General features: G+C 34.8%; 1 protein-coding gene across 2 annotated transcripts; it reads left to right on the top strand.

Moving 5' to 3' along the window:
• On the top strand, window positions 1–27,134 carry LOC106169714 (uncharacterized). 2 transcript variants are annotated; one of them, XM_087015886.1, is made up of 24 exons: window positions 1–159; window positions 1,238–1,324; window positions 1,533–1,630; window positions 9,899–9,994; window positions 10,463–10,561; window positions 11,240–11,503; window positions 16,453–16,582; window positions 17,855–18,074; window positions 18,324–18,549; window positions 18,796–18,834; window positions 18,954–19,052; window positions 19,462–19,728; window positions 20,022–20,139; window positions 20,553–20,757; window positions 21,193–21,445; window positions 21,827–21,913; window positions 22,310–22,461; window positions 23,619–23,820; window positions 24,151–24,270; window positions 24,543–24,703; window positions 25,070–25,174; window positions 25,444–25,561; window positions 25,780–25,876; window positions 26,055–27,134. In XM_087015886.1, exons 1-24 carry the CDS (start codon window positions 80–82, stop codon window positions 26,185–26,187), a joined length of 3,456 nt encoding a protein of 1,151 aa, XP_086872012.1. In that variant the 5' UTR covers window positions 1–79; the 3' UTR covers window positions 26,188–27,134. The 2 variants fall into 2 exon arrangements, with proteins under 2 accessions (XP_086872012.1, XP_086872013.1); XM_087015887.1 differs by lacking the exons at window positions 1–159; window positions 1,238–1,324; window positions 1,533–1,630 and adding an exon at window positions 8,456–8,471.

The following is a 27,134-nucleotide window of genomic DNA, read 5'->3' as shown; positions in this document are numbered from 1 at the left end:
GTCAACAATATAAAAAAGGGCTGATCGATATTTGCTGTTGGAGTCCAGTATTTTTTCACTTCACTTCCTGGTTGCCGCCATGGGTGTGGGAAACGAGTTGGCATACCTGCTAATTCTGGCGATATATATCGTACCGTCCTTAACTTCAATAACATACACGTAAGTTTTAAATAATATTGAAAGTGATAATAACAAGATTATTTTTTGATCCCGTAATTTTTCAAACCTGCGTTTCCATTACTTTTAAAGAGAGGAACAGTTCATTGGATTTTTTACCTCCGCCAAGGAGGTTGTTTTCACCCCTGTTTGTCTGTCTGTTTGTTTGTCTGTCATCAACATAACTCAAAAAGTTATGGACTTAGAAGTAATTAGTTTTTGGTGGTGATCCGGATCAATAATCAATCAATAATCAAAAATAATAAAAAAATTGTTGCCTTGGCGGAGGTTTGCGCTCTCGGAGTGCTTTTCTAGTTGGAGAATGAGACCTTTGTTTTCCATTTTGGATATGTTTTGGTTCTGAAACTGGTCTTATAAACTGATTAGGCGTTTACTAACGCTACCCGCATAACTTTTAGCAATAACGCCCATATTAACCACATAACCCACAAATTAACCAGCACTACAAGAGCGGATGAATGTTAGTGCTAGGTATTGCTTTGTTGGTGCTAAATAATTGTATGGTTAATTCGTGGGTTTTTGTGGTTAATATGGGTGTTAGTGCTAAAAGATCTGCAGGTAGTGTTAGTAAACGCATAATCCGTTTATAAGACCCGTGAAAGGCACATTTCATCCATTTCAACCGATGATATCATAGTCCTTTCTCGAAATTGTATTTTTACTCGCATAACTTTTTTTCCCAGAAATTCTTCATTAGAAATTGTAAATACAATTGTGATAGACTTGAAAACGCAGGTAAATTGAGGATACTATCAAAAACTGTATTACAAAGTCTTTTTCTTTTCCACGCTAGAAAATACCTTATGCAATTTATTACCTCCGCCAAGGAGGTTATTTTTTCACCCCTGTTTGTCTGTCTGTCATCAACATAACTCAGAAAGTTATGGACCGATTTTGATGAAATTTTCAGGAACTTTCAGAAGTGGGCCAAGGAACAGAGGATTAGTTTTCGGTAGTGATCCGGATCAATGATCAATCAATAATAATAAAAAAATTGCTACCTTGGCGGAGGTCTGCGCTCTCGGAGTGCTTTTCTAGTTTACATTTTGATTTGTTTTAGTGGACACGTGCGCACGTATACCGTGGTAGGCAGAACAGTCAGAATTAGATATTACACAACCAGCTGTGGGTTTTGGGGTTGGGGTAGGTCAGTATTTGTTTTATATTTATAACTCAAACGCTAAACAGTTTAAAGGGTTTGGGTAGGTCAGTATTTGCTTTATATTTATAACTCAAACGCTAATTTAACAGTTTAAAGGGTTAAAAATATTAGACACTAAGCTTCAGTTGGCCTTGGTAATTGTAGTTCTTTGAGGATTAAAACAGTAATTTTTCTGAGTTGGTCCGTTTTCTAGTTGCGGGAGAACAGCTTATTATACATCCACACACACAGAATATCGTCAAAGGTGCGACACTGGTTGGATCGCTGACCGGTCAAATGCTTGTATTATCCGTAAGTATGTGACAGAGAGTCACCCATGGTAGAGTCCGGTCCCCATTAGTTTGTACAGGAAGCAGCGCGCCCTAGATTTTAACATACGTACGTCAGGTTAACCTGGTAGATTTTCTGCTAATGAACCCCTAGTTTTGTCGCATCTGTACGCATGTGCCGTAGTGAAAACAAGATAAAAAAGGAAAATATGACAGCTTTTTGTAAATCCCTCCTCTCCAATGGTCTGATTACTTCACTATTCAAATACTCGACTTGTTGATGAAATTGTTGCAAATGTATGTGCAAACTTGGACATAATAACGAATTCGTTATTATGTCCAAGGTGCAAATTATGTCATTGCTTAATTTTTAAAAAATAAAACATTTGTAATAGTGTGGAATATTTGACTTGAACAAAAAGTGTGGAGTAAACACTGGGCTGCTAAGGAAAACTTTACTCCATTCATTGTACCACCAGCGCGTCGCTGGCGGTACACTTGGTTTTAGTCCTGACCCGTCTCGTCCGTCGCCATTTCACCGTCACCGCTTCTCCTCCTAGACTACAAGGGCCTGTATCATCTCTTGGATTTAGGTCACACATAATCTCATCGCATTCCACGTAAATTTTGGGCTTTGTCGGTGCATGGGTCTAGGTGTGGCACTCATCTCAATGCACCATTGGCCAAAAATTGCAAAATTCAATGCTAAACATCTCCCAAACCGAAGGAATTATGGGGCAATTTCTACAGATGTTTGACCGAATGTTATACGTGGAGATTTCAAATATGCCCTTGGATTTGACCTTTATTTAAAGGTCAAACAGGCCAAAAATTTTCTAAAAATGGGATTTTATTTGCAAGAAATTATTTGTGCCGATTTTCAGTAACTACACAGTATAACATCGCAATTTTCAGTGGTGAAAATAAAATGTGAAATAACTCCAAAATTAGCAAAGATATGACCATAGTTACTATTGAACTTTAATTGGAAGTCATATACTGGCAATCTAACTGTGACCTTGAAATTGAGCTTTGACCTACTTTTTAACATGAACTGAACTTTGCAAATTTTGGTTCCCTTTTATCTCCAAACTGGGTAAGATACGCCCATAGTTACTATTGAACTTGAATATGAAGCCATATACAGGCAATCTAAGTGTGGCCTTGAAATTGAGCTTTGACCTACTTTTCACCATGAACTGAACTTTGCAACTTTTCTGTTCCTTTTATCACCAAAACTGGCAGAGATACACCCATAGTTAACCCATAGTTACTATAGATATTGAACTTGAATAGAAAGCCATATACTGGCAATCTAACTGTGACCTTGAAATTGATCTTTGACTTACTTTTTGCCATGAACTGTCTGTTATATCTCCCAAACTGGCACAGATATGCCCATAGATACTACTGAACTTGAATAAGAACTCATGCATATATTGACAGTCTTCCTGTGACCTTGAATTTGAACTTTGACCTACTTTTCACCATGAACCCCTCTTCACAAATTTGGATTATACCTTATACTTCTCCCAATGATATAGTTATAAATTGTAATTTTCAACAAAAAAAAAAAAAAAAAAAAAAAAAAAAAAAAAAAAAATAGAGAGCTTTTGTTTACTGCATTTTGTAGAGTTTTCAAGCACGACAATGGAGGTGGTGTCCCCCCCCCCTTTTTTTGTTTTGTTTTCCATATAAGCCCAGCAGGCATAGTCGCGCACCATTACTCCCCCACTCCATCACATTTACAGCAACTTATTCAGGCCTACCCAACTACCAGACTCGGAACCTACGGATCCAGAATAAACCGGTATATCAAACCACACTACCCGTTTTCAAGGTGTGTGTCAGATCGCATTACACAGTATCATACCCCATCACAAATTTTGTAAGCCTACCTGTCATCCGGGTATCGCGCCTCGTTTTCATCAAGTAGGAGTCGTATGAATACAACAACATGGAAATCGGCAATCCTCGGCTCATTCCGCAAGCTCCATACTATTGTCGAGTGCGGAGACATCGGAGTAGTTCCGAGTGACAACATGGCGACAGACGACTGACTGAATCTCGTCCAGAACTTCCGCTATCAAAATTAGGTCTACTTTTCTAAATGAATATATAAGTTTGCAAGTTCTTATTTACAAAACATCATTGGCTATGTTCGAACCTAAATTTTATGTTAAAAATTGCGGTATTGTCAGATTTGTAGCATAAACAGGGAAAATTGCAGCAGCGCATGAATCTAGATGAGATGCACTACTTTCCAACCCCGCTTTAGACCACGGTGGAAGTAAAGAACAAAATATTCAGACGTGGTGTAACTCGCATAACCGCACGTCTCGCATGAATGCGTTATAACCCGCTAATGGACCCGCACTCGTGTATGCCACATAACCCTCGCTGACTCGGGGTCTATCTATTACTACGATCATCGCTATCACATCGCGCACCAGGCAAAATCGGTGTGGTGGCTGATACTCTGTAATGCGATCTGACACACACCTTGAAAACGGGTAGTGTGGTCTGATATACTGGTTTATTCTGGATCCGTAGGTGCCGAGTCTGGTAGTTGGTTAGGCTTGTTATTCATCCTAGTGTTAGCTGACCTTGCAAGAAATTCAGTTTATTGGAATGTATTTCTGAATAACAAGTTAAGAAAATTCACTAGTTCACTAAAGACACAAAACAACTGTCACTTGTACTTTTAACACTTTTTTTGATTATTTTGATTAAGTTAGTTACAGTATTGATAAACAAAGTATCACGTTTTCAACAATTAATATTTTAAAATATAATCCATGTCTGCAAGGTTGTGTCAATGACCAAAATACAACGTTGAGTCAACGTCACATTATGACGGTGTTTCGCCGTGGCTGGATCAACGTTGATTTTAAGTTGAATTTAGGTAGATCAACGGCAATTCAATGTATCTAAGATCTAATAAACGGTATATTAGATCTTAGAATGTATCAACCTGTTTTCAACGTTGATCCAAGGCCAAGGCAACTATGCCTGCTGGGTAGTTATGTTCTTATAAATATATATATAGTTATGTTCTTATATATATATATATATATATATATATATATATATATATATATATATTCTTATAAATATATATATAGTTATGTTCTTATATATATATATATATATATATATATATATATATATATATATATATATATATATTAATCTTAACCTTGGAAATTTTAACTTAAAGGCCATACATATATACCCTGCATATATGTAGCCATCAAACATGTCCTACTGCTAAACACATCCAGGCTAAAAGGGTGTACCATGCTTACGTGCAAAACATGCTTAGGAGCCTAATGCGTTGAAAATATCAGACAATTAAAGCAGGCACTTGGATGTTTTTACAGTGTACGTTATAATTGTGTACCTGTGTTTTGTGGCAAAAATAAAAACATTTCAGGTCATTTTAATGTCTTTTCATGCAAGAATGCTGTCTAACAACTGGGGTTGATACAGTGTTGTTATCTGACTTTCAAATCCAATGTTTATCCAACGTATTATCAACATTATGGTTCAATGTTGTTTCAACATTAAAACAACATAATTTGCCCACTGGGAATGTGCTTACTCCAGCTGGTGGTACAAGACCTGGAGGCGGTATTGTCTCTCTCTGATCCTCTAGATTAAATTGTGTTTTTCAATCCAATAATCTGCCAACTGTAGGGGAGACCGGGGCTAGTTGGACCCCGGGGTAAGTTGGCCCCCCGTCAATTTATGAAAAAGTAACTACGATGTAAAAAAAATTGGCCACATACTCTTGTAAAGTGACCGTAGCCTACAATGCTAAAGAAGTGTCGGACGTTAAAAAGTTTTACTTAAGCGGTGAGTCGAAATAAACTTTTTTTGCACCTAAAAGTAATTTTGTTTAAGAGATTGAAAAATCTATTTTCATATGCTTTTGATCGAATATAAGATATGTATAGGGCATCAAACTGAAGCTCATTGTTTCAAGTTTCACGGAGATGTGTCATCGTTGCTCATTCTAGCACCATGAATGGCTAACATCCTTTAAAATAAATAATGTGCACCCGGGGCTAGTTGGCCCCCTTGACACGGGGCAAGTTGGACCCTCACATTACCCACAATCCTTTGCGCGCAACGCTGTTTGAAATAAACTAGTTGGTGAAATTGACAAAGCTTGCCGGTGTTTACCGTCTGATTGATTTTATTTAATTTGCTCTCTGGTGTTTTTTTGAAAATTTATATTAGAAATGTTCTGTTGATTGTATGTATTAATTTGGTGATTGGTGTTTTTTTGAAAATTTATATTAGAAATGTTCTGTTGATTGTATGTATTAAAAAGCGAAACTTTCTTTAGAAAAACATTTATTTTGCCTTAATTCATTGTAAGGGGATTCAATTTGTATTTACAGTGTTATATGTGGCCCCAAGGGGATTTCCCACCCCTCCCTAGCACACGAACAATATGTGGGGCCTCGATTTGAAACCTGTCAGCTTTTGTTTTTTTAATCTCCAAATACTTTAAAAATTTTATAAATCTAATAAATAGGCCGTCTATAAGAACCTATTATATCGCATCTTTTATATTAATTATTATTACATATCACAATAATAAAAGAGTCGCCTTTTGATTTACGCCCGGCTATAAACTCTATTAAAAAATATATCCATTTTTACGAGATTACAAATTGTATCGTATTGTTTGGTTCCATTGCCTCACTTGCGAAAAGTGCGCTGTTTGAAATGAACAAGTTGGTGAAATTGACAAAGCCTGCCGGTGTTTACCGTCTGGTTGATTTTATTTCATTAGCTCTCTGGTGTCTTTTTGAAAGATTATATTAAAAATGTTCTATTGATTTTATGTTGTAAAAAGTAAATCCGTCTGAATTCCGTAGAAAAACATTTATTTTACCTTCATTTTACGGGGATTCCCATTGTATTTATAGTGTTATGTGTGGCCCCAATGGGGATTTTCACACCTCCCCCACTCTTGATTAATAAAATTCTTCATCTGGAGGATTGTAAATTATATTGCAAAATACATTGAAAATCGTAGGAAGGTTAACTGCAGATAATGCTGCGAGGATATTCTTAACAGTGGGGGAACTCGGTCAATATAAAATTTTTATAACTTCGTTTTACGATTTTGGAGCGCCTGTTCTAATTTTTGAAAGCGAGGCAATGGAACCAAACAATGCGATACAATTTAAATCTCGTAAAAATTGCTATTTTTATATAAAGGTCATCGCATGGAGTACATCGAAATGCGACTTGTTTATTATTATGATTTTAAATAATAATTAATATAAAACAAACGATATAATACGTTCTTAACGTTAGCCTATTTATTAGCTTAATTGATTTTTTTTCGTATTTGGAGATTAAAAACACAAAAGTTGTCTGGTTTCATATCGAGGCACCACGTTTCGTTCGTGTGCTCCCCTCCCTAGCTAGAGACCATTGTTGAAACAAACTCAGTGGTTTAAAACTGAATTTGTTACTTTCTTTTAATACGAAATTTATTATTCGTTTTCAATTATTAAAACCCTGCTTTATACCATTATTAATATATTCTTAATTAAAACAAAACAAATTTTATTGATAGATATTTTGGTTCTTGCAACACGTACCTCCCCCCCCCCCTTACAACGTGACGTACGGAAACCTAAAAAAAATCTGCCTCATTTGAACTATTTATTCATCAAAGACTCTCAAAAATCAATTTAATAAATTAAAAATGTATAAAAATGTATTTCAAGGCGTTTACATGATATATACTTCATTTTCGGTCTGGACTAATAATAAAATGCTAACAATGTTGCTAATGTGAATGGTTGAATTCATGGTAAAATATTGAACTCTCAAACAACAGTCATGTTACAAATACTGTACTTCCTAATGAACCAAAATGAAGCACAAGAATGCTGAAATAATTTCTGACAGCTTCATGATGTACAGTTAAATCATATCTGACAGCAATATTTCTTGTCACAACCCTGTATATACTGTCTTCTTTGAGTCTGTAAGGGTTGATCCCGATGGTCAGCTCAAATTTCTCCTTATTATCTATCCTTTATGTAAAAAGTTGCTTCTATGAAAGGTTGAACTTATGATTACACAGTAAACTCTCTAAAACTATAACTGTTATTACCCAATGAACAAGAAAAATTAAGTACAAGATAACTGAACTAGCTTCTGACAATTCCACAATGTTGGGATACAGGGGTAGGTCAGGATTTCACGTCTTTGGACTGTCTTGAGTTTATATGGGTCGATCACGCTGATTAGCTGAAGTTTTCACATGTATATACACTTTTCCTTTTGATGTACTTGATCGCCATATGAAGATTATTTCATTTTATTTGGTTCACCTATATTTACGCTACTATTCCCCGTCGTTCTTTCCCTCCAGCATGGCCGCTGGACTAGTGTTACGGAGCAAATATGACGTCACTGTAATGGGTTAATAGGGGGGCCAACTTGCCCCGACCCTGGGGCCAACTTGCCCCGTGGCGGGGCAAGTTGGCCCCCCTGACGTCAACTGCGTTTTTTGTCAAATCGTGAGCCATCTGGCATTATGTTTGAAAAATAATGGCGTTGCATACGTAGCTTAGTTCATAGGGCTTACTTTGAAACCGGTTTTGTTACTCTAACCCATTCCTAGTTGGCTCTACAAGGCCAAAAGTGTCTAACGGGGCCAACTAGCCCCGGTCTCCCCTATCTTTAAGAACAATAAGAATGTTCAAAACTAAATTATGAAATAGCTTGGTTATTGGATTATATATGATGGTTATCAAACACAAACCAAAATACTTTCATACCATTAGTTTGCAGCCAACATGGACAAAGGTATTCATCAGACTGATGTAAGTAGATGTTTATACTCATACCCCCGTCACACTTATTCAGAATAAGCAGGCACGAAGAAGAATGAGCCCGAATGAAGAATTTTTAAAATTCGAACCACATTCGGGGGAAAATTTTCAAATTGACCTTAATTATTGTAAGAGTACTGTTGGAATACTCAGAATGCGCTTGAATTCGCCTGGAATGATGAGTGCATTTTCGACTGTGTAGCTCTCAAAAGCAGTTCGAATGTAGTTGGAAAACTAGGAATATTTATAATGCTGTAAGAAGGCAGTAAGAATATTTAGAATATACTTTGAAGGGCGCTCTAGTGTAGTTCGATTGCTGCCAAAATTAATATTTCAGCTCATCCGAGGCACATTCGAAACACTCTGGCGGAGTATAAAATCCCCGTCACACTAGAGGCAGAATGATTAAGAATGGCATCGGAAATACAATTCTTTGTGCATTCCAGGATATTCGAATAGCATTCTAAAAGAATTCTAAAAATTCTGAGTGCATTCTAAATATTTTTGACCCATTCTTGTGGCCGGCTCGAATGTTTTTGTCATGCAAAAACTTTCGAAGTGCATTCCAAGAGGAAATTTATCGAATGGCATTTGAACAGTATTCTAGCTGCACTATGACTGCATTCTAAATATTCTCACGGTATTCCGACAGTATTCGAAACATTATGATCAGTTACCATTCCTGTGCCATTATTTATACACTCTGGGCATCCTGTTACATTCTAAACATGTTGGAAAGTAATTTTAATTAAGTATTTTAGGTATTTCAGCTGCATTATGTTTGAATTATTTATATTTCAAACCATCATTGGCAGCCATACCGGGAGCAGTTGACTGCATTTGAGTTCGCTTCATATATCATTCGATGCATCTTCTTACATACATGTACTTCTGTCTGTATTTGTCAAACCACACTCGTACGGCATTTGAATTTCACTTGGAATATTCTGACTGCAATTTGAAATTCCCTCCAGATTATGGCAGGAATTTTTCAATTTATTCATTCTGGCTGGTTCTAGCTACCTTGATTCCTGCTGGTTCCGAATAAGTGCGACGGGAGCCTTAAGTCGCGTACCAGTTCGAATATCCCTCGAATGTGATCAGAATGTTTTGAATGTTGTCGGAATGCCGTGAGAATATTAAGAATGCAGTCACATATATTGCTGTTTGAATATCCAGGAATGCACAAAGAACTGTCTTTCTTCAAATGGCATTCTTGTTCATTCTGCCTCTAGTGTGACGGGGGTATCACTGACTGCTGACAACATCTTCTCACACCAGTCTGATGAAGGCTAGTACATCCAGGTTGGCCATATAATAAGCTAACAGTATGAAAGTATTTAAGCTTGTGTTTGCCTGAAAATCATCATATATAAATAATGTGTAGTATAGATAGATAACATACATGTATTTTTCAGCTGTTTGCAGTGTCAGTTGTAAAAATGGTGGGACTTGTGTAGCACCCAACAGTTGCATCTGCCCTTCTACACACTATGGCTCATACTGTCAGAACAGTGAGTAGATCCTCTCTTGGAATGATTTTCTTTATTGCACTTTTATCAAAAAGGTTTTTCATTTTGAGAAGAGGGAAAACAGCTATTTCCCCAATTGTAGACCTTATATTGTATCGAATCCCATTACTTTAAAGCACTGACCTAGTGTAGTGCATATTTATGATTTCAGTTAATCTTCTGAATAATATTAATTTCACCTTAGTTGATTACTGGCCTTGTATTAACTAATAAATGCTAAATCTAGAGCATCAGAAAAGTCTAATTTTTACCATAGCCATACAAACATTTTTATTGGTTAAAGGTTAAGGTATTTTTTTAATTAACTGTTTCAAAAAGCTTTTGATACTTTAAGAACAGAGGTTCAAAGCAGACCATATCCTACAAATTGACAAGATTGTCTTTGAGGATGTAAAGCAAATAATGAAAAAACAAGGCAGTACCCTAAAAGCCTTTACCTCTGTTATATAGGCCAGTGTTCTTGGAAGTTCCCATGTTACCCAGGTATTTGCAGTTATGGTACTAACTGTAGGTGTACACCTGGATTTGGAGGAGCGCACTGTGGAAGTGGTTAGTCATTTGTATCTAAATTTGTAAAAGCATTTAGATATATTAATGCCACTTTAGAATAATTTTGATAGACCATGCAAAGAGCTTATAGAGCTATCAATATTTTGAAATATAAGAATAACTTCATTGATTTTTAGGTGGTATTCTAAACAGATAATTTGTGGACCAACTGACTAAATATTAGTGACCCCACTTATAAGTAATGCCTCCTACTACCCTGGTGATGTCCCTGCCTCTATACACCCCAGACCTGCAGAGACCGAGCAATTAAACCTCAGAGCCGAGATGAAGTCCATATTTAATTGCTAGGCCCCTAGCTGCAGGTCTGGCAGGGTAGGCATGGAGATCATTAGGGGATTAGTGGCACTGCTTTCAGGTAGGGTCTGCCATATTTGATCCGCAGACCATCTGTTAAGAATTTTGCCTTAGACTCTTTAAATGATACTAGTTTATTACCTTTTATCGTACATGCATGTACAGTAAATAAATTTTGCCATTACCAAAAATATTAAAAGCTTATCAATTGTTACATGCATTAAATTCTACACACAATTTAAAAAGTAAAACTGCCAAAGCTTGGCCAAAATTTGGTCATATTTTTGGCACACAATAATAAATATTATTTTACACAAAGTAAACAGCTAATGTAACATTTTGACATGGGCATTTTTTTATTAGTTATCAGTGATTCCCAAAGCCCAACCATTACATCCTGTAAGGCAACCATGAGTGACCGGACAGGAAGTAGGGATCACTTGGTGGCAGTTGCCAGCTGCCCATCTAACACAACCATTTATGTGAAGAAACAAGATTGGAACCACATGCGAGTAGAGTGGACAAGTAGATATAGTTTGACCACAGCACCACCTCGTCCTTCTTACATTAGGGGTATACTGCTTGGAATTGTGGGAGGGAGTGTTCACCTGAGGTGGCATAGTCAAGGTATGTGGAACATGCTTGATTGTCCTGGCAATTTTAGAAATTCAAATATTGATATTTTAATTATACATGTGTGTAAGTGCCAATGTTGTATTTCGAAGGTAAAAAGCTTGTTTGAAATTCTTAGTTTGTGGTATTTTGTAGTTATTTTCAGGTTAGTGATGTTGCAGTGAGGAAAAATGCATTGTTTATGTATATGACTTATCATTATTTTATCAGACAAATTGACACTGTTTAACTCAACTGTTTGTTTGTTTGTTGTCAAATTTTTGCTTAATTATACTTGTAGGCCACAAATAAAAAGATTTTGGTTTCAAAATTTTTTGTAGATTAGCAATAAATCTTGGATATGAACCCCTTTTGATTTTCATTAGGGTCATGTTTACAGTTAATATGTAAAAACATTTGATATGTTACCATCTGCGAGAAATCGAGGGGAGTAGTAGGTGATTTTCTTTTTACTTTAAAGGGTTTGCTTCATGCCGTCAGAATGGCCTGAACGGAACATATTCTTCAGAAAACATGCCCAACTAACGATATCTTTATCCAAATACACAAATTAAAAGCTCATTTTGTAAATTTTTGGCTTTAAAAAACGTCCTATTTGCTCGGCCTGGGAGTTAATGAGCTACGTGGTCACGTGGTCCAATGACGACAATCGAGCCACTGGAGAACAGAGCGTGCTTAGCTGTCAAACTGAGCTGCATTGTCTACCTGTAAGATGACTTCTCTGGCTTCTGATAAAAGTTTATACTCATTCAAATCTCTTACCCGAGGGGTCTAAATCCTCGTGAAGCTGTGTAAAACCATTTCCCGTCTAGTCATTTCTTTAACAAGCATTTCATTATGGTTATCCCAAGTTGTATAAAACACTGCATTTGAATGAGTTAAGGGAAATGTTGATTATTGCATATGAGGTCCATGTTATTTGTGAAATTCAATTTATTTTATTAAACCGCTGACACTCCGTCTTGCATACTTTTATTAAACTGAGGTAAACAATGCCCGTTACCTTTACAAGTCCTATCTTAATCATCCATCTAACTGGAACTTCCTTTACCTCTTAATTAGAGGGTTAAATGGCATTCAATTTGTCTTGCTTGTATCGAACGCACTCTCTATCTAAGCTTTACTCCAGTTATCTCAGGTAAAAATCTACCTGTGCGTTAGTTACAAAGCGCAGCTCCCGTAGACCTGGGGGTACTAGATAAAATCTGAACACCAGGTTTATCGAGGAGCTAGAGAAAGAAAGGAAGAATTTTTCCCGCACAACTTCATAGGAATTTTAACACAGACTTGATCCAGCTTAGACCTCCAAACTAACAGGGTGACATGGGCAATTTTCACAAACAAATCATAAAACTATATTTCAGTTAACCGCCTTTAAAATAAATATACCGTTCTGGGTAAATTAAAATAGTTATTAAATCGCAAGAATATTTTTGACTTAAATGATGATTTTATTATTAATGGAAATTAAGCTACTATATGAGGTACATTTGCTGTGATTACGCTGTCCTTCATGTTTTGCGTAAGTCTACATTTTGCTGTATGTGCTTGTAATCTTTTTAAATATGTGCGTACAATTTTTGCAGGTCTGGTTACCCCCCTGTTATGTGATGAGAGTATTAATTTGGCAATTAGTTCCTTAGCTTATTTGAATAGAATTGCAGTGTAAAATTTTCAACAAGATGTTGGCGAAATAGCCCATTACTCTTTGTAGGTATTTCCCCCGTCGAAGTTTGTCTAAAATTATCTTTCAATCTTTACTCTTTCAAAGACAGTATAAAGTTACCTGACATATTTTCGTGTAAACTTAAAATAACCCCATGAAATAAATGAGATATATTGAAAAATATGAAAGCCCACCAAGACGAGTTTCATACCTGTTATTACCTGGCTTGGGAATTGCAGCGGTGCATAATTAACAGGTTTGTTGTAAACGAGCTTTTGGTCAACTACAATGCATTTAAAATGCATCAGCAATCAGTAAGTTTGCCAACTGATGACAGTTAATCTGAAAGACTACCAGCTCTTGATATGATCTAAACCACCTGAGGTGACCATGATCTAGAGCATCGCAACTATTGTCACCAAAGTTAATAAGTAAGTCACAGAAGACCGTCACAGACAAAGAAAGATTGTCAACGAGAGCTGCTATTTTGGTGAATCCCACGGCAACACACCGAGGCATAACGCAAATTCCTCAACTCCAATCAACACAACTTTCCTTAACTTCTCCGTCTGTAAGCACCATGCAGCTCAGTTGGGTCTCATAGACCTTTATCGTGATTGTCGTCACAGTACCACGTGACTCAGATCTGTTGCTTCATTTTTGCATATTGAGGTGAGGTTTACTAAAACGCTTTTTTTTCTACTAATAGATTGTTTTTATAATTTTTAAATGGTGGGGATCGATTAAAACATACCTCTAGTGTATAGATTGAGTGCTGTATCTTCAAAATTCGAGAAATGGATTTTTACATGAACATTGTCCTTTAAGCATTTTCATGAATATTTTTATGCTGTTATTGAAAATAACTTGCAATTACTTTATACTTTAAACAGCACCATGTCAATTTCACAATACATGTAGAACCCCATAGATGCAATATTGCTGTATTATACATATAGTTCACAAGTCCTTGCTCTGTTGAGCAATTTTATTTTGTTTTTCAATTTGCTAATCTGTCTCCTGTTTCTTTACAATATTTCCCAGCAGGCATAGTTGCGTTGGATCAACGTTGAAAACAGAGTGATATGTTGAATTGCCGTTGATCTACCTAAATTCAACGTAAAATCAACGTTGATCCAGCCACGTCGAAACACTGTCATAATGTGACATTGACTCAATGTTGTATTTTGGTCATTGACACAACCTTGCAGACATGGATTATATTTTTAAATATTAATTGTTGAAAATGTGATACTTTGTTTATCAATACTGTAACTAACTTTATCAAAATAATCAAAAAAAGTGTTAAAAGTAAAAGTGACAGTTGTTTTGTGTCTTTAGTGAAGTAGTGAATTTTCTCAACTTGTTATTCAGAAATACATTCCAATAAACTGAATTCTTTGCAAGGTCAGCTAACACTAGGATGAATAAGTTGCTGTAAAGTGTGATGGAGTGAATTAATAAAGTTAACAGTTCTTGGTAACCTGATATACATAGACAGGCTGAGGTGACTGTGACTTTGTTACATATATATATATTTATATATATGAGAAAAGAAATATATATATATATATATATATATATATATATATATATATATATAAATCTAAACCTTGGAAATTTTAACTTAAGGATCATACTTTTATACTCTACCCTCAGGTCATTTCAATGTCTTTTCATGCAAGAATGTTGTCTAACAACTGGGGTTGATACAATGTTGTTATCTGAGGTTGAGTCAACTTTCAAATTCAATGTTTATCCAACGTCTAATCAACGTTATTGTTCAACGTTGGTTCAATGTTAAAACAACATATTTTACCTGCTGGGATTACTTTACAAGATTTTTTTAACTTATTGTTTTAATAGGTGTTGTACAGAACTAATAGTATATTTAGGTTTTTATCATTATAGTAATCTTATTTAACTTTTTAATAACTTAATATCATAAAATGTCAGCTCCCTACTTTTTCCACTATTTAATCTCAAATTAAATGGTACAAACTAGCTGGCCAAGTATGTAATAAATGTGTCTGTGGATCATTCGATACAATGAGCTGCTGAAATGAAACCAGACTGGTGTACCACAGATTTATTTGACTTTTATGGGCCTTTGGTTTCCATGCCATGGTAAGCTATTTACAAAAAAAAAAAAAAAAAATACCTTTTATTAGCTGTGACTCATGATCATGCAGTCTACTTGTGCATAGTTTCTAAAAAATGTTATCTTACATCAGATAGAAAAGGAGGTCTCATTTAATAAGAACTTTGTATTGAGCACCAGGGGGTTGATAAGAAAGCAAATATTGAGTCAAAACTTCCATGCACTCAAGGCCATACCATGTAGTACCATAAAGCAAAATTTTATTTAAACATGTATTGTACTTGTTTTTTTGTTTGTTTGTTTGTTTTTCTTTTTTTAGGATTGAAAGTATGTTAAGTGTATTTTTCTTGTAGACCCAATATATATTAATATAAATTTATATCTTGTATTTTTATTTTCATGCCCCTCTTAAAAGAAGGAGCTATATCGTTTTTAGCACGTCTGTCTGTCCCTTGGCCTGTCAAGACTGTTAACAGTCCTTGTCTGACCAATATAGAATATGATTTGCTTTAGGGTCAGCCTTTTTAGTAGGGAGGATTGTCATTTCACATAGCTATATGTGACCCCTATCAATTTTGAGGTCAGTACTTTAAGACCAAGGCCACAAAAACCTGATCAATAAATAGAGAACAATTTTACCTATGGTCGTAATTATTTAGAAGGGAGTTCCTTACATGTGTAGGTGACCGCTATCAGTTTTGTTTTAATGTCTGGAGGTCAAAGGTCAAGGTCACAGTTGTGTTCAACACAAAAAACTTCACTGGCCAATAGATGGAGAACGATTTGACTTACTTGGGGGCATCTGTGTTTAAGGGCCAGAGCTAGAAAATTAGAAAGACATTGTATTTTTCTCAAACATATTAATGATGGTAAAAAATAAATTGTACAAATCCAAGGGGCAGAGCTAGAAAATAATAAAGACATTGTATTTTTTTCTCAAACACATTAATGATGGTAAAAAATAAATCGTACAAATCTACAATTTTTTTTAAAAAATTTTTATTTTTATTTATTTATTAATTATTATTATTATTTTTTTTTTGCAATTTGATATTACCTAGAATGAGTGACCATAAAATTTCACAATTGTTGCAGCCATATATATTCAACTGTGTTAATGTTTGTGCTTTTTTCACATTTAGTGAAAACTGATAGATCTATTCGGAAATATTTCAGATGGAAGATACCTTTTTTCTCAAACTCTTCCCTGTGTAAATGGTGATAGTGAAAGTAAGCCTAATCACGGCATCTCCAGTTGCAGTGTGGAATACAGTTTTCCCAGACATAGCATACAGCATGAAGACAGGTAATCTTTATTTACTTTGTGGTTATTTACTGATTTTTTGTCATTGGAGAATTTCCTGCCAACCTCTCCCAGCAGGCATAGTTGCATTGGATCAACGTTGAAAACAGGTTGATACATTGAATTGCTGTTGATCTACCTAAATTCAACGTAAAATCAATGTTGATCCAGCCACGTCAAAACACCGTCATAATGTGACATTGACTCAACGTTGTATTTTAGTTACTGACACAACCTTGCAGACATGGATTATATTTTAAAATATTAATTGTTGAAAACGTGATATTTTGTTTATCAATACTGTAACCAACTTTATCAAAATAATCAAAAAAAGTGTTAAAAGTAAAAGTGATAGTATTGTTTTGTGTCTTTAGTGAACTAGTGAATTTTCTTAACTTGTTATTCAGAAATACATTTCAGTAAACTGAATTCCTTGCAAGGTCAGCTAACACTAGGATGAATAAATGGCTGTAAATGTGATGGAGTGAATTAATAAAGTTAACAGTTCTTGGTAACCTGATATACATAGACAGGCTGAGGTGACTGTGACTTTGTTACATATATATATTTATATATATGAGAAAAGAAATATATATATATATATATATATATATATATATATATATATATATATATATATATATATATTAATCTAAACCTTGGAAATTTTAACTTAAAGGCCATACTTTTATACCCTACCCTCAGGTCATTTCAATGTCTTTTCATGCAAGAATGTTGTCTAACAACTGGGGTTGATACAATGTTGTTATCTGACGTTGATACAAGGTTGTTATCTGAGGTTGAGTAAACTTTCAAATCCAATGTTTATCCAACATCTTATCAACATTATGATTCAATGTTGTTTCAATGTTAAAACAACATATTTTGCCCGCTGGGTCTGGTATTTCAAAATGAAAGTTAGTTAAAGCAGTACTAGGGGCCTAATGAAGCACTGAGCAAAGTAAGGCAGAACATTTGATTGAACTCATAACCACAAAAAAAAAATAATAATAATAATAATAATCTTAAAGTTAATGCCATAGAGATACTGAGTTGATAAAATATTAATTCTAGCTGTACACTAGTCTGCTTTATCCATGACTGTATTACTAGCCATAATATATATTGCATCTTGCTCCTGGTCAATATATACATGAGTATAGTTGTGTATCTTTTCCCCTCCCCCTCTCTCTCTCTTTTTCTTTGTGTGTATATCTTAATTCTTTCAATGAATTTCATTCTGAATGATTTTAAGTTTGGCTAAATCCATCTTAGGTTAGAAGTCGGCATATCAAGCAAGAATGGAGGCTACAAGGCTGTGTTCAATACAGATACTAGTTCAGTTACAAACATTGCTATCACAGGACGAGACACAACCAAGAATTTAACATACATCTTTGACTTTGAAGAACCAAAGCATATTTGCCGTGACCTAGGAAAATGTGCTGATAATGACTCTGCCTTAATGATTTATGTGGCAAAAAATGGAACACGGGTAATTTTCATACAATTATCAAGAAGAAATGGAGGCAATTTATTATTTATCATTAATTATTTATTTATATGTAATTGGATAAGAAGATCAATATGATAATTCATGCACACCTTTTCGATGACATTTAAGATGAGTGAAAAATTTTACATATTATTTTTTTGTGCAAATTTTCAATAAGATAATGGTATCCAAGTCCAATTACCTATACAGTCAAAGGGATTACCTGAGTTTTTTGTTTCTCTGTGACAGCCTCAGTTAGAGATCCAGTGGGCTAACTGGGTAGATGTGACATCTGGTATTGAGAAGTACATCTACACCATCATCCGTGGCAGCTTACAAAGTGGTTCACCTGTGTATACAAATAAGGAATGGAGAAGTGGAAGTCCTTGGCCAATATACACTTTGGATACAGGAACTTATACTATTATTCTGAAAGCTGTGGACAGAGCTGGAAATGAGGCAACTGTAATTAAAGGTGAGCATTGTAAATTACAGCATAGGCAAAATATATTGTTCCAAAATAAAGTAAGGTTTGAGATTGAACTTCAGTTTTGGAATAAATTTGCCATTGACGGTTAACAATACCAAAACACATAAAGTGGAAAACTGGTCAACCAAAAAAAAAATAAAATAAACTTTTTTGCATCATTATTTTTGTCTGCAGTATATTTGACAGCATTACTTGCTGCCTTGTTCATCCTGTATTTTATTCACGTTTCAGAGATCAATGTTGATGATCAACTGCAAACTGTCAGTCCAAGTAAGTTGGTCATATCAGCTTTTAACAATTAACTGATGAATAATAACTTTGTATAATTGTTGTTTGTAAAGAAAAATGGAATCAATTTTTTAAAAAAATCACTTTTTTATGATATTTAGATATGTGTCGCAGCCAGAACTGTTACCCTGGATTTTGTGCCCCAGACACTGGGAAATGTGTGTGCACAGCTGGATTCAGTGGAGACAACTGTAATACAAGTAAGATATTTAACAACATTCAATATTTAGTTTCATTTCCTGAAATTTTAGACAGAAAAGTTTGGAGTGCCTATCTCTGTTTCCACTCTTTGACCGCCAAAACTCCGAACTTAGTATTGAATCTTTTAAACCACTTAATTTTTTCATCAATTTGTGTTTTGATATGTTTGAATTTTGTTATGGATAGACACCCCATGTCTGGCCATATACGTTAATATGCCAAACAATTCGACCAAGATTAATTAATTAATTTCATGGAAATGTCACTTTGGTCGAATTGATTAAAATATAGCAATGGAAACCACCATCTGCCTCTGTTTACTCTTCCAGCAGGTCATAAGTAGAAAAGATCAGACAGGTTGATTTATTATTATTATTATTATTATTATTATTATTATTATTAATTCAGTTAGTGGAGCTATTCAAGATCCTACCATCAAGACAATACAGATTATGCTGACTGCAAATGACAGCCTTCCCTTTATGTATGAGAATGCAGCAGAGAAATCAAACCTCATCAATCTGTACACCAATAAGCTTGACTTGGCAGATTTGAAGTTGACATGGGATGCTGCATACAGAATGATAGGGGATTTGCCCTCAAGACCACCATCTGTAGCCGACTTCAAGTTAGGGCTTGTTTCCTGTAAGGCTGAAATAGAAATTGAGTCAGTTGGTAAGATTATTACCTCAAAGCTATATTAATTGAAAAGAAAATTTAAAACAAATATAATTTAAAATAAATAAATAAATAAACACGAGACATGTGTGAACCTCAACTCTGAGTTTCACGGACATACCTACAGGGTATGCTTGACCAACAGAAGGTTTATATATATATATATATATATATATATATATATATATATATATATTCTGGTATTCACTGTTATTTCACATTTGCACTTTGTAATTTTGTGTTCAAAATATATCTGAAAACTAAATATCTAAATTCAACCATGTTAACAGGAGGTGGTGCCAAAAAAGAGGCCACTCTGGACTGTCTTAAAGCTGACACCTCTTTGGAGTCCTTTGTACCCTGCAGCCAAACCCACAGACTGTCTGGTTCTAGAAAAAAACGGGACAAGTAAGAGAGTATATACAGTATTCATTTACATGTAATATATAAATTTGTTTTTGGTACCTCAACAGCACAGTTTATCTTAATTCCCTGTGCTTTTTCACAGTATTATTAGACTTTGGCATAATATGTAATAATTATGCTGACATGAATTTAAATTTTAATAAATATTTGCAGTGGATAGGAAAAAAACCCTTAACTCCAAATTTTGACATTGCCAAAACTGCCCTTTTTATAATATCTTTGTGTAGTGGAATTTTTATATATTGCTTCAAATGACAACTAACAAGATTTTGGACTACATACACAATTATCATACAAAGTACCAAAGTATGACTGACATCCACGGCAAGCTGCTCATCACTCTTTTGACTTCCAAACACAAATATGACAAAAATTTATATTTACCAATTTTTCAGACTAAAAATTGTCCTCAAAGCTAGCAATGGTGGCCACAAAATTGTTTCTGGTCGAAATGTTAAATACCAAGGAAGAACAGTTCAGCGCCAAATCAACATCCACTATGATACTGAAGCTCCGTATTATAACTGTGCTGCTGGCTCTGGAAAATGTGAAGATGAGGAATTGAAAGTAGCAGTTGGACAACAAAAGAGTATAAATGAGGTCAGGTTGACAGTAAATGTGGATTTCCCTGTCCTAAATATGTCTTTTTTTTTTTTTTTTTTTTTTTTTTTTTGCAGTTTTAATTTTGTTATACTATAAGATTATTATTATGTACACACTAAGTTTATGTATGACATTAAGAATGCAGTGTTTCTGTTGTCGGTACAATGAAGCTGGTGATTGATATCGGGGTTAAATTTTCAAATTACATTAAATGCCAGAGAAGATATTAGTGGACACTTTCCAGATAATTTTGATATATCTCTTGGTCTTATGGCAAAGAAGCATGAATATATAAAAGTGAGATCTTGGGGTCTAACTTATCAGAAATGTTTAGTGAATGGAAATTGCTAAGGGGAAAGGACTTCTATAACACTTTGCATGGGCTTAAAATGGAGAGAGGCCTTTCGGTGGATGTCTTTCCTTTCTTTTCAGAAAAAAATACTTTTGACCTTATCATGGGGTGATAACTGGAAGGATGCATTGTCTGGCATTGCCAAGCTTCATTACTTCATATACACCTACCTAAGCACCAAAGAAATAGGATTGGAGGATGCTCCTCTTGCAAATGGCTCTTGGACAGCTGGAGACAGGTTTCCAACATATGATGTGAAAAGTGATAAAGCTGCGTTTACTGTTGTGCTCCTAGTGCTGGATAAGGCTGGGAATAATATCACAGTGAGGCGAGGTAAATAGATCTAACATAGAGATTATATTATTGAAAATAAATAATTTTATGATAATAAAAAAATTGCACAGCAAGGACAGGCAAACTATAGAACAATTGAATACTGTAACAGCAAATAATGATTAACTTATAGTCATTCATTTACTGAATACAGATGGCAAATCTTAATTGCCTGATGTAACTGATGTTTTAATTTAGAACCAACCACCCCCAGGGACACTCCAACCCCCACATGCACAGTAAATCCTAAGTGCTTTTGCATATCCTTGGAATTATTATATCAATACCAAAATTTTAAATCTAAAATCAATCCTTATCTTCTAATTTTCAAATTTTAATTGATAAAATGAATAATAATTATAATATGTCTGATCTTTTAAGATATTGATTTGACCAGTCCAAGAGTGGCAGCTTTGCTTGGAAATGTGCCAAATGATAAAGAAGAGGATAAAAGTGGACTTCTAACATGTATGTCACTTATTTTATACCACCCTACATCCCAATATTTAGGCTTAAAGGGTAAACCTGTCTGTCGTTGTGTCTGTCTGGGGGCCAATATTGTTTTCATAATTAAATTAGTTTTTATTTGTTGGATTTTTTCATTTTCTTGCAATTTTGAATGTCCTTTTTTCCACGCATAAGAATTCAAAATATTCATATAGCATAACTGTTGTACTTTGCATATCAGAAAGTATTTTCAGGTTTTCTTAAATCATTACGATAATTCAAGTACAAATTTGGAGATAAACTGTTCTTACAACTAGGTTTTAATTTTTTTCTAGAGTATGAGTAAATGACAATAACTGTTTATCATTCAATTAATTTATTTCAAATTGTTTATTACTATTATTGTTTATCGTGTAGTGCCAATCTTATTCATAATACTGGTTGTTGCTGTGGTGGTGCTGGGAGTTGTGGCAATAGTTCGTCGGAGGCATGGTCATCCATGGTTATGGAAAGATGAAAACTTGAAGTTCTGGCGACAAAAAAACAGGCGGGAAAATGCAAGTGCAAGTGTAAGTGTGCATTTTTGAATGAAATGCCTTGATACTAGAATCAATTAACTGAACTATAGTTTTGTACCACAAAGAAAAACATTAATTAAAACTGCTATCAAAAATGAATATTGGTCATGTTTCTTAAATAATTTGAATCATTTGTTCAGCATGTTTTTAGAGCAAAAATGTTGGGAATTAGGATATGTAGTACCCTCTACCAGGGCCACAAATTGATTTTTCACTTGATATTCACAGATATGTCTCTGGTAAAATTGACAGTTGTTCTCTGTACTGCTACCGCTATTTGTTTTAAAACGTAGTCACAGTAACAGCCAGTTTTAATCAACAGTTAGATCAAATTAATTTTTGCACTCGGATACTTCAGTGTCCATCAGGTCGGAGGTTGGAGGTTACAATCACCAGCAAGTCACTTTGTTGGCTTAATAGCCTATTACTGGAATGTAAAGTTGAGATTTTTTTGTAAAGTTCCAATAAATACACATCATAAATGTTTAATTTTTCTTGAATTGAAAAATAATAAAATTATTTTATTGCCCTTCAGCCCTTTCGTAATCCCAACTAATTTTTTTTTTTAATTTTAGCTCATTGCTACATGTGGCCAGGTAGCACAAAATCTCTTTTATGATACATAAGCTTACTACAGGTGTTCGCCTACATAATGCATAAACACAAACATATACACAGTCACAGGCCAAGTTCGTTAAAATCAGCAACCAATATGAAAACAGCTGATAAATTTCATTTTTGACTGTATGGATCATGCTCTGCTACGAAAATAGCAACTTTGGCTACAAGCAATTTACTCTGTTGGCATCTGACAAAAAACTTAGTGTGACTGTGGCTATTTTTCTTACAATTTCAGTATGGAATTGTGGGTTATGTGTACAGTGCACAGTTTTAGGGAACTCCTTCAAACCACATGTTTCAGCAGACAGACAAGACAGTTTGTGTAACAATCACATTTGCGTGAAGCCCAGCTCCCACTGAGCTCCTGCTGAGCAGATACAAAGCCAGCTGCATGCCTGCAGATTTAATGGCTTCCATCTGGCCAAAGGTTACAGGATTGCATCAGAGAAAATGTCAACATAATAAAAATTGTGAAGTGAAGTGAAGGCAGCAATTAAATTCTAACTTGCAGTTTTTGTACTTTACAGTATAATAACTATACTTACCATGAAGATGAAGACCAGGGCATTTACTATGAGAGTGAGGCATTCGGCAGAAGTGTGGAGATTTCCAGCAGTCATATTGTTCTGGGAGACATACTCTGCAATGGTCATTTTGCTATAATAAGACATGCTGAGTGGACTCCTGATAGACAGAATTCTATGGCAGTTATTGCAAAAGTGTTGAAAGGTAAAATGTTTCTTAAGTATTTTTAATCACAGAGTTACATAAAAGTGAGACAACACAACATATTTTAATTCTGAAAAAAAATTCTCTACATTTACTATGAGTATCTGTCACAGAAGAGCACTTGTCTGATATGTATGGTAAGGAAAGTTTGTAAACATACGTATCACAACCTTGGTTTTCGTTCTATTATATATTACAGACATTGTACATGTATATGTCTGTATATATTCTGACCACTAATTCCATATTATACAGTGTAGGTATCTGTATATTTGTAAGTTCTGATGTCAAGTGCGAAATATATTCTTCAGTTTATCCAAAACTTTTCAGATGCCAACAGTAAGGCAGACAGGCAGATGATGTTGGATAAGATAGAGTTTGTTGGAGATGTTCCTCGTCATGAGAATGTTCTGGCCATGCTTGGAAAGGTGACCAGTGACCTCCAGACAGGTGAGAGGAGTGACCATGCTATGTTACATAATTTTCAAATTTCATATATCCAAGGCAATTCTCATCTGTAACAAGTGTCACAATAGAAAGGTTATTTCGCACCAGAAGGGGAGTTCATTAAGATCCAGTTTGGTCCAGTTCAGCTGCTGCAGCAGCTAGTACAGATATTTTCAGTGTGGTTTGGCCTGTATTTGGCTAGATAGTGCAAGATAAAAAATCAGCTTCTAAGTGACAAAATACCATACTGCAGGGGTAATCAAAATTTGTTACAGGCCCATACATGGTCTTGGAGTATTGCAGAAATGGTTCCCTTCGTGACTGGTTGCTGGCACAGAAGGCAAAGGGAGGTGAACTGAGCGTTGACACCGTTGATCGTATGACGGAGTATGCTGTACAGATAGCATCAGGGATGGAACATCTGAGTAACAATCTGGTAACTACTACATTACATGTATTACACAGACAACCAAGACCAGTTCATACTAATACAAAAATGTCATCATACATTCAATTTTTAGACAGAAAGTTGAAAACTTTTAGAAGTTGAGGAAGTTGATAATTACTGTGATTTGAAATATGCATGATTGTAGATTTAATTTTTGTAAAACCAGTTACATGTACACTGACTCAAGGGACTTACCCAATTTCAGTGAATTTTATACCAAAACCAATAATGCCCTTCTCTACTACATAGCTGTTAAATGTACTAGCATGTTCTTTTTCAAACCTGAAATACCCAATTAAATCACAAGGTGCTAAATATTAAATTTTAGCACTTTGGTACTTTTTCTCTTTCAAGATTGTCCACAAGAGGCTGATGTCCAAGAATGTCCTACTCAATGGTAGAATGGTTGCGAAGGTGATGGGATTTGGTCCCGAGGGAAAAGATGCAGCCAAAAATAAGGTATTTTGCTTGGTAAAAAAAGTGTGTAGTTACAAGTAAGTATAAAATATAAAAAATGGCTTGATATTTTTCTTACAAAGAGGCAGCCAAAAGTAAGGTTTTTTTTTTTTTAACTAAAGGGTGCGATAATTAAAAATGGAGCCAAATAATGATGTGTGTGTTGTGTGTAATTGATATTTTTCATAGAAACATTTTTACAGTCTGTGAGATAAAATTTAGAAAAAAATTATCAAGGTAATACATGACACATTGTCTTTCTATACCTTCAGAGCCGTTTACCCACCAAATGGATGGCCTTGGAAATTCTGCAGGATCCACAGCTGAAATATACCACTGCGTCTGATGTCTGGGCCTTTGGTATCACTTTATGGGAGATATACAGCCTGGGTGATTCTACTGCAAAAATGATTTGTTTTTAAAGATATAAGTTTTGTGGTTCATTGACCAGCTGTTCATGCACCAAGCAAAAAAAGTCTTAGCTTTTTGATATATTCAATAGTGATTACCAAGTCAACTTCATGCAGCCCGTTTGCATCAAAACAGACTGTCAAACACAATGTCACATCTAACACATAACAATAACCAGATTGTGTTTGATATTTAAGGTGACATCCCCTATCCTACTGGACACAAGGACAAACTGATAACCGTGCTGGAGAGTGGAACCCGCCCTGACAAGCCTGTAGAGTGCCCAGATGACATGTAAGTGTGTTTGACCAGTTGAGCATCTAGCTGTGCAAATTGTGTTAGTTGTGAATGTGATTTTGATATGTGTGAATGCATGTTATACATTTTATAAGCTGGTAGATTAAGGGAATGACAATATTGCTGTAAGTCTACAGATAAAAACCTCTGCTTTTCATCAAATTATACATTGCAGCTACAACCAAGTGATGCTGAAATGCATGTACCATGATCCAAGCAAGCGTCCATCATTCCACCAGATCAAGAACCAGTTGAATGATTTCTTCCACCCTCCCCCAGATGATAGTGGCATGTACTATGGTTTATAAGAGTAGCTGTGAACATGTGTCTTGCACCTGGACATGTTCTTTTCGTTGGAGATGGAATTAAGAACTTATTACTCTTTGGAGATTGAAATAAGGACTGATTACTGGACACTGATAAAACGATTTTATTTGCAGTCTTTAGAAGACTCAAAGTAGCTGCCTTTACTGCTTAAAATGTATTTACATACAATATATACATATCCTCACCTTTTTATGCAGAAAATGTACTTGTATTACCCCCCCCCTACATGCTCTTGAACAGTGATAATAGTGATCAGTAATCCAAAGTAACTTAAGTCAAAGTACATGTAGTAGTTTTCTTCCTGACTTCATTCTTTTTTACAGAAATGTTGTAATGTAGAGGTATGCCTCTTAAGTCATATTGCATATACCCATAACTTGCATGTTGTATGGAAACTATACATATTCTGGATGGAAAATGAACAATAACTGCCATTGCAATTAGGCGCTTATGTGTTTTGTTACTATACACCACTTCGTTTGGTTGATTGTTAATTACTATTACTGGATATTAGAAATGCAGCAGTAAAATATGTAACATTTTAAATGAAGAATGTGATATATAATGATATATAATGAAAACAAATTTGAAATGTGTGTCAGTGTGTGTTGGAGGCAAAACAGGTGTTATATCAAGTTATAACCTGACAGAAAGTATATATATATATATATATATATATATATATATATATATATATATATATATATATATATTATATTAGGCTTTAAAGCTTTGGTAGACACAATTTTGATAAGTTGATGGTAGCATCTTGTGTCAAATGTTTTGATTTTTCAAATATATAATAATCTAGAACTTATTTAATCACATTTTTGATGAACGCATTACAGTAATTATAGTTCAAAGATAAAAGTTGAAATATTACAATTAAATTGACCATTTACCTGTTTGCAGTAAAGTGCTTCAGCAA

The sequence above is a fragment of the Lingula anatina genome, chromosome 6, assembly GCF_051362555.1.
Source record: "Lingula anatina isolate TDL-2025a chromosome 6, LinAna3.0, whole genome shotgun sequence".
Taxonomy (NCBI): domain Eukaryota; kingdom Metazoa; phylum Brachiopoda; class Lingulata; order Lingulida; family Lingulidae; genus Lingula; species Lingula anatina.
This window is presented reverse-complemented; position numbering and strand designations above follow the sequence as displayed.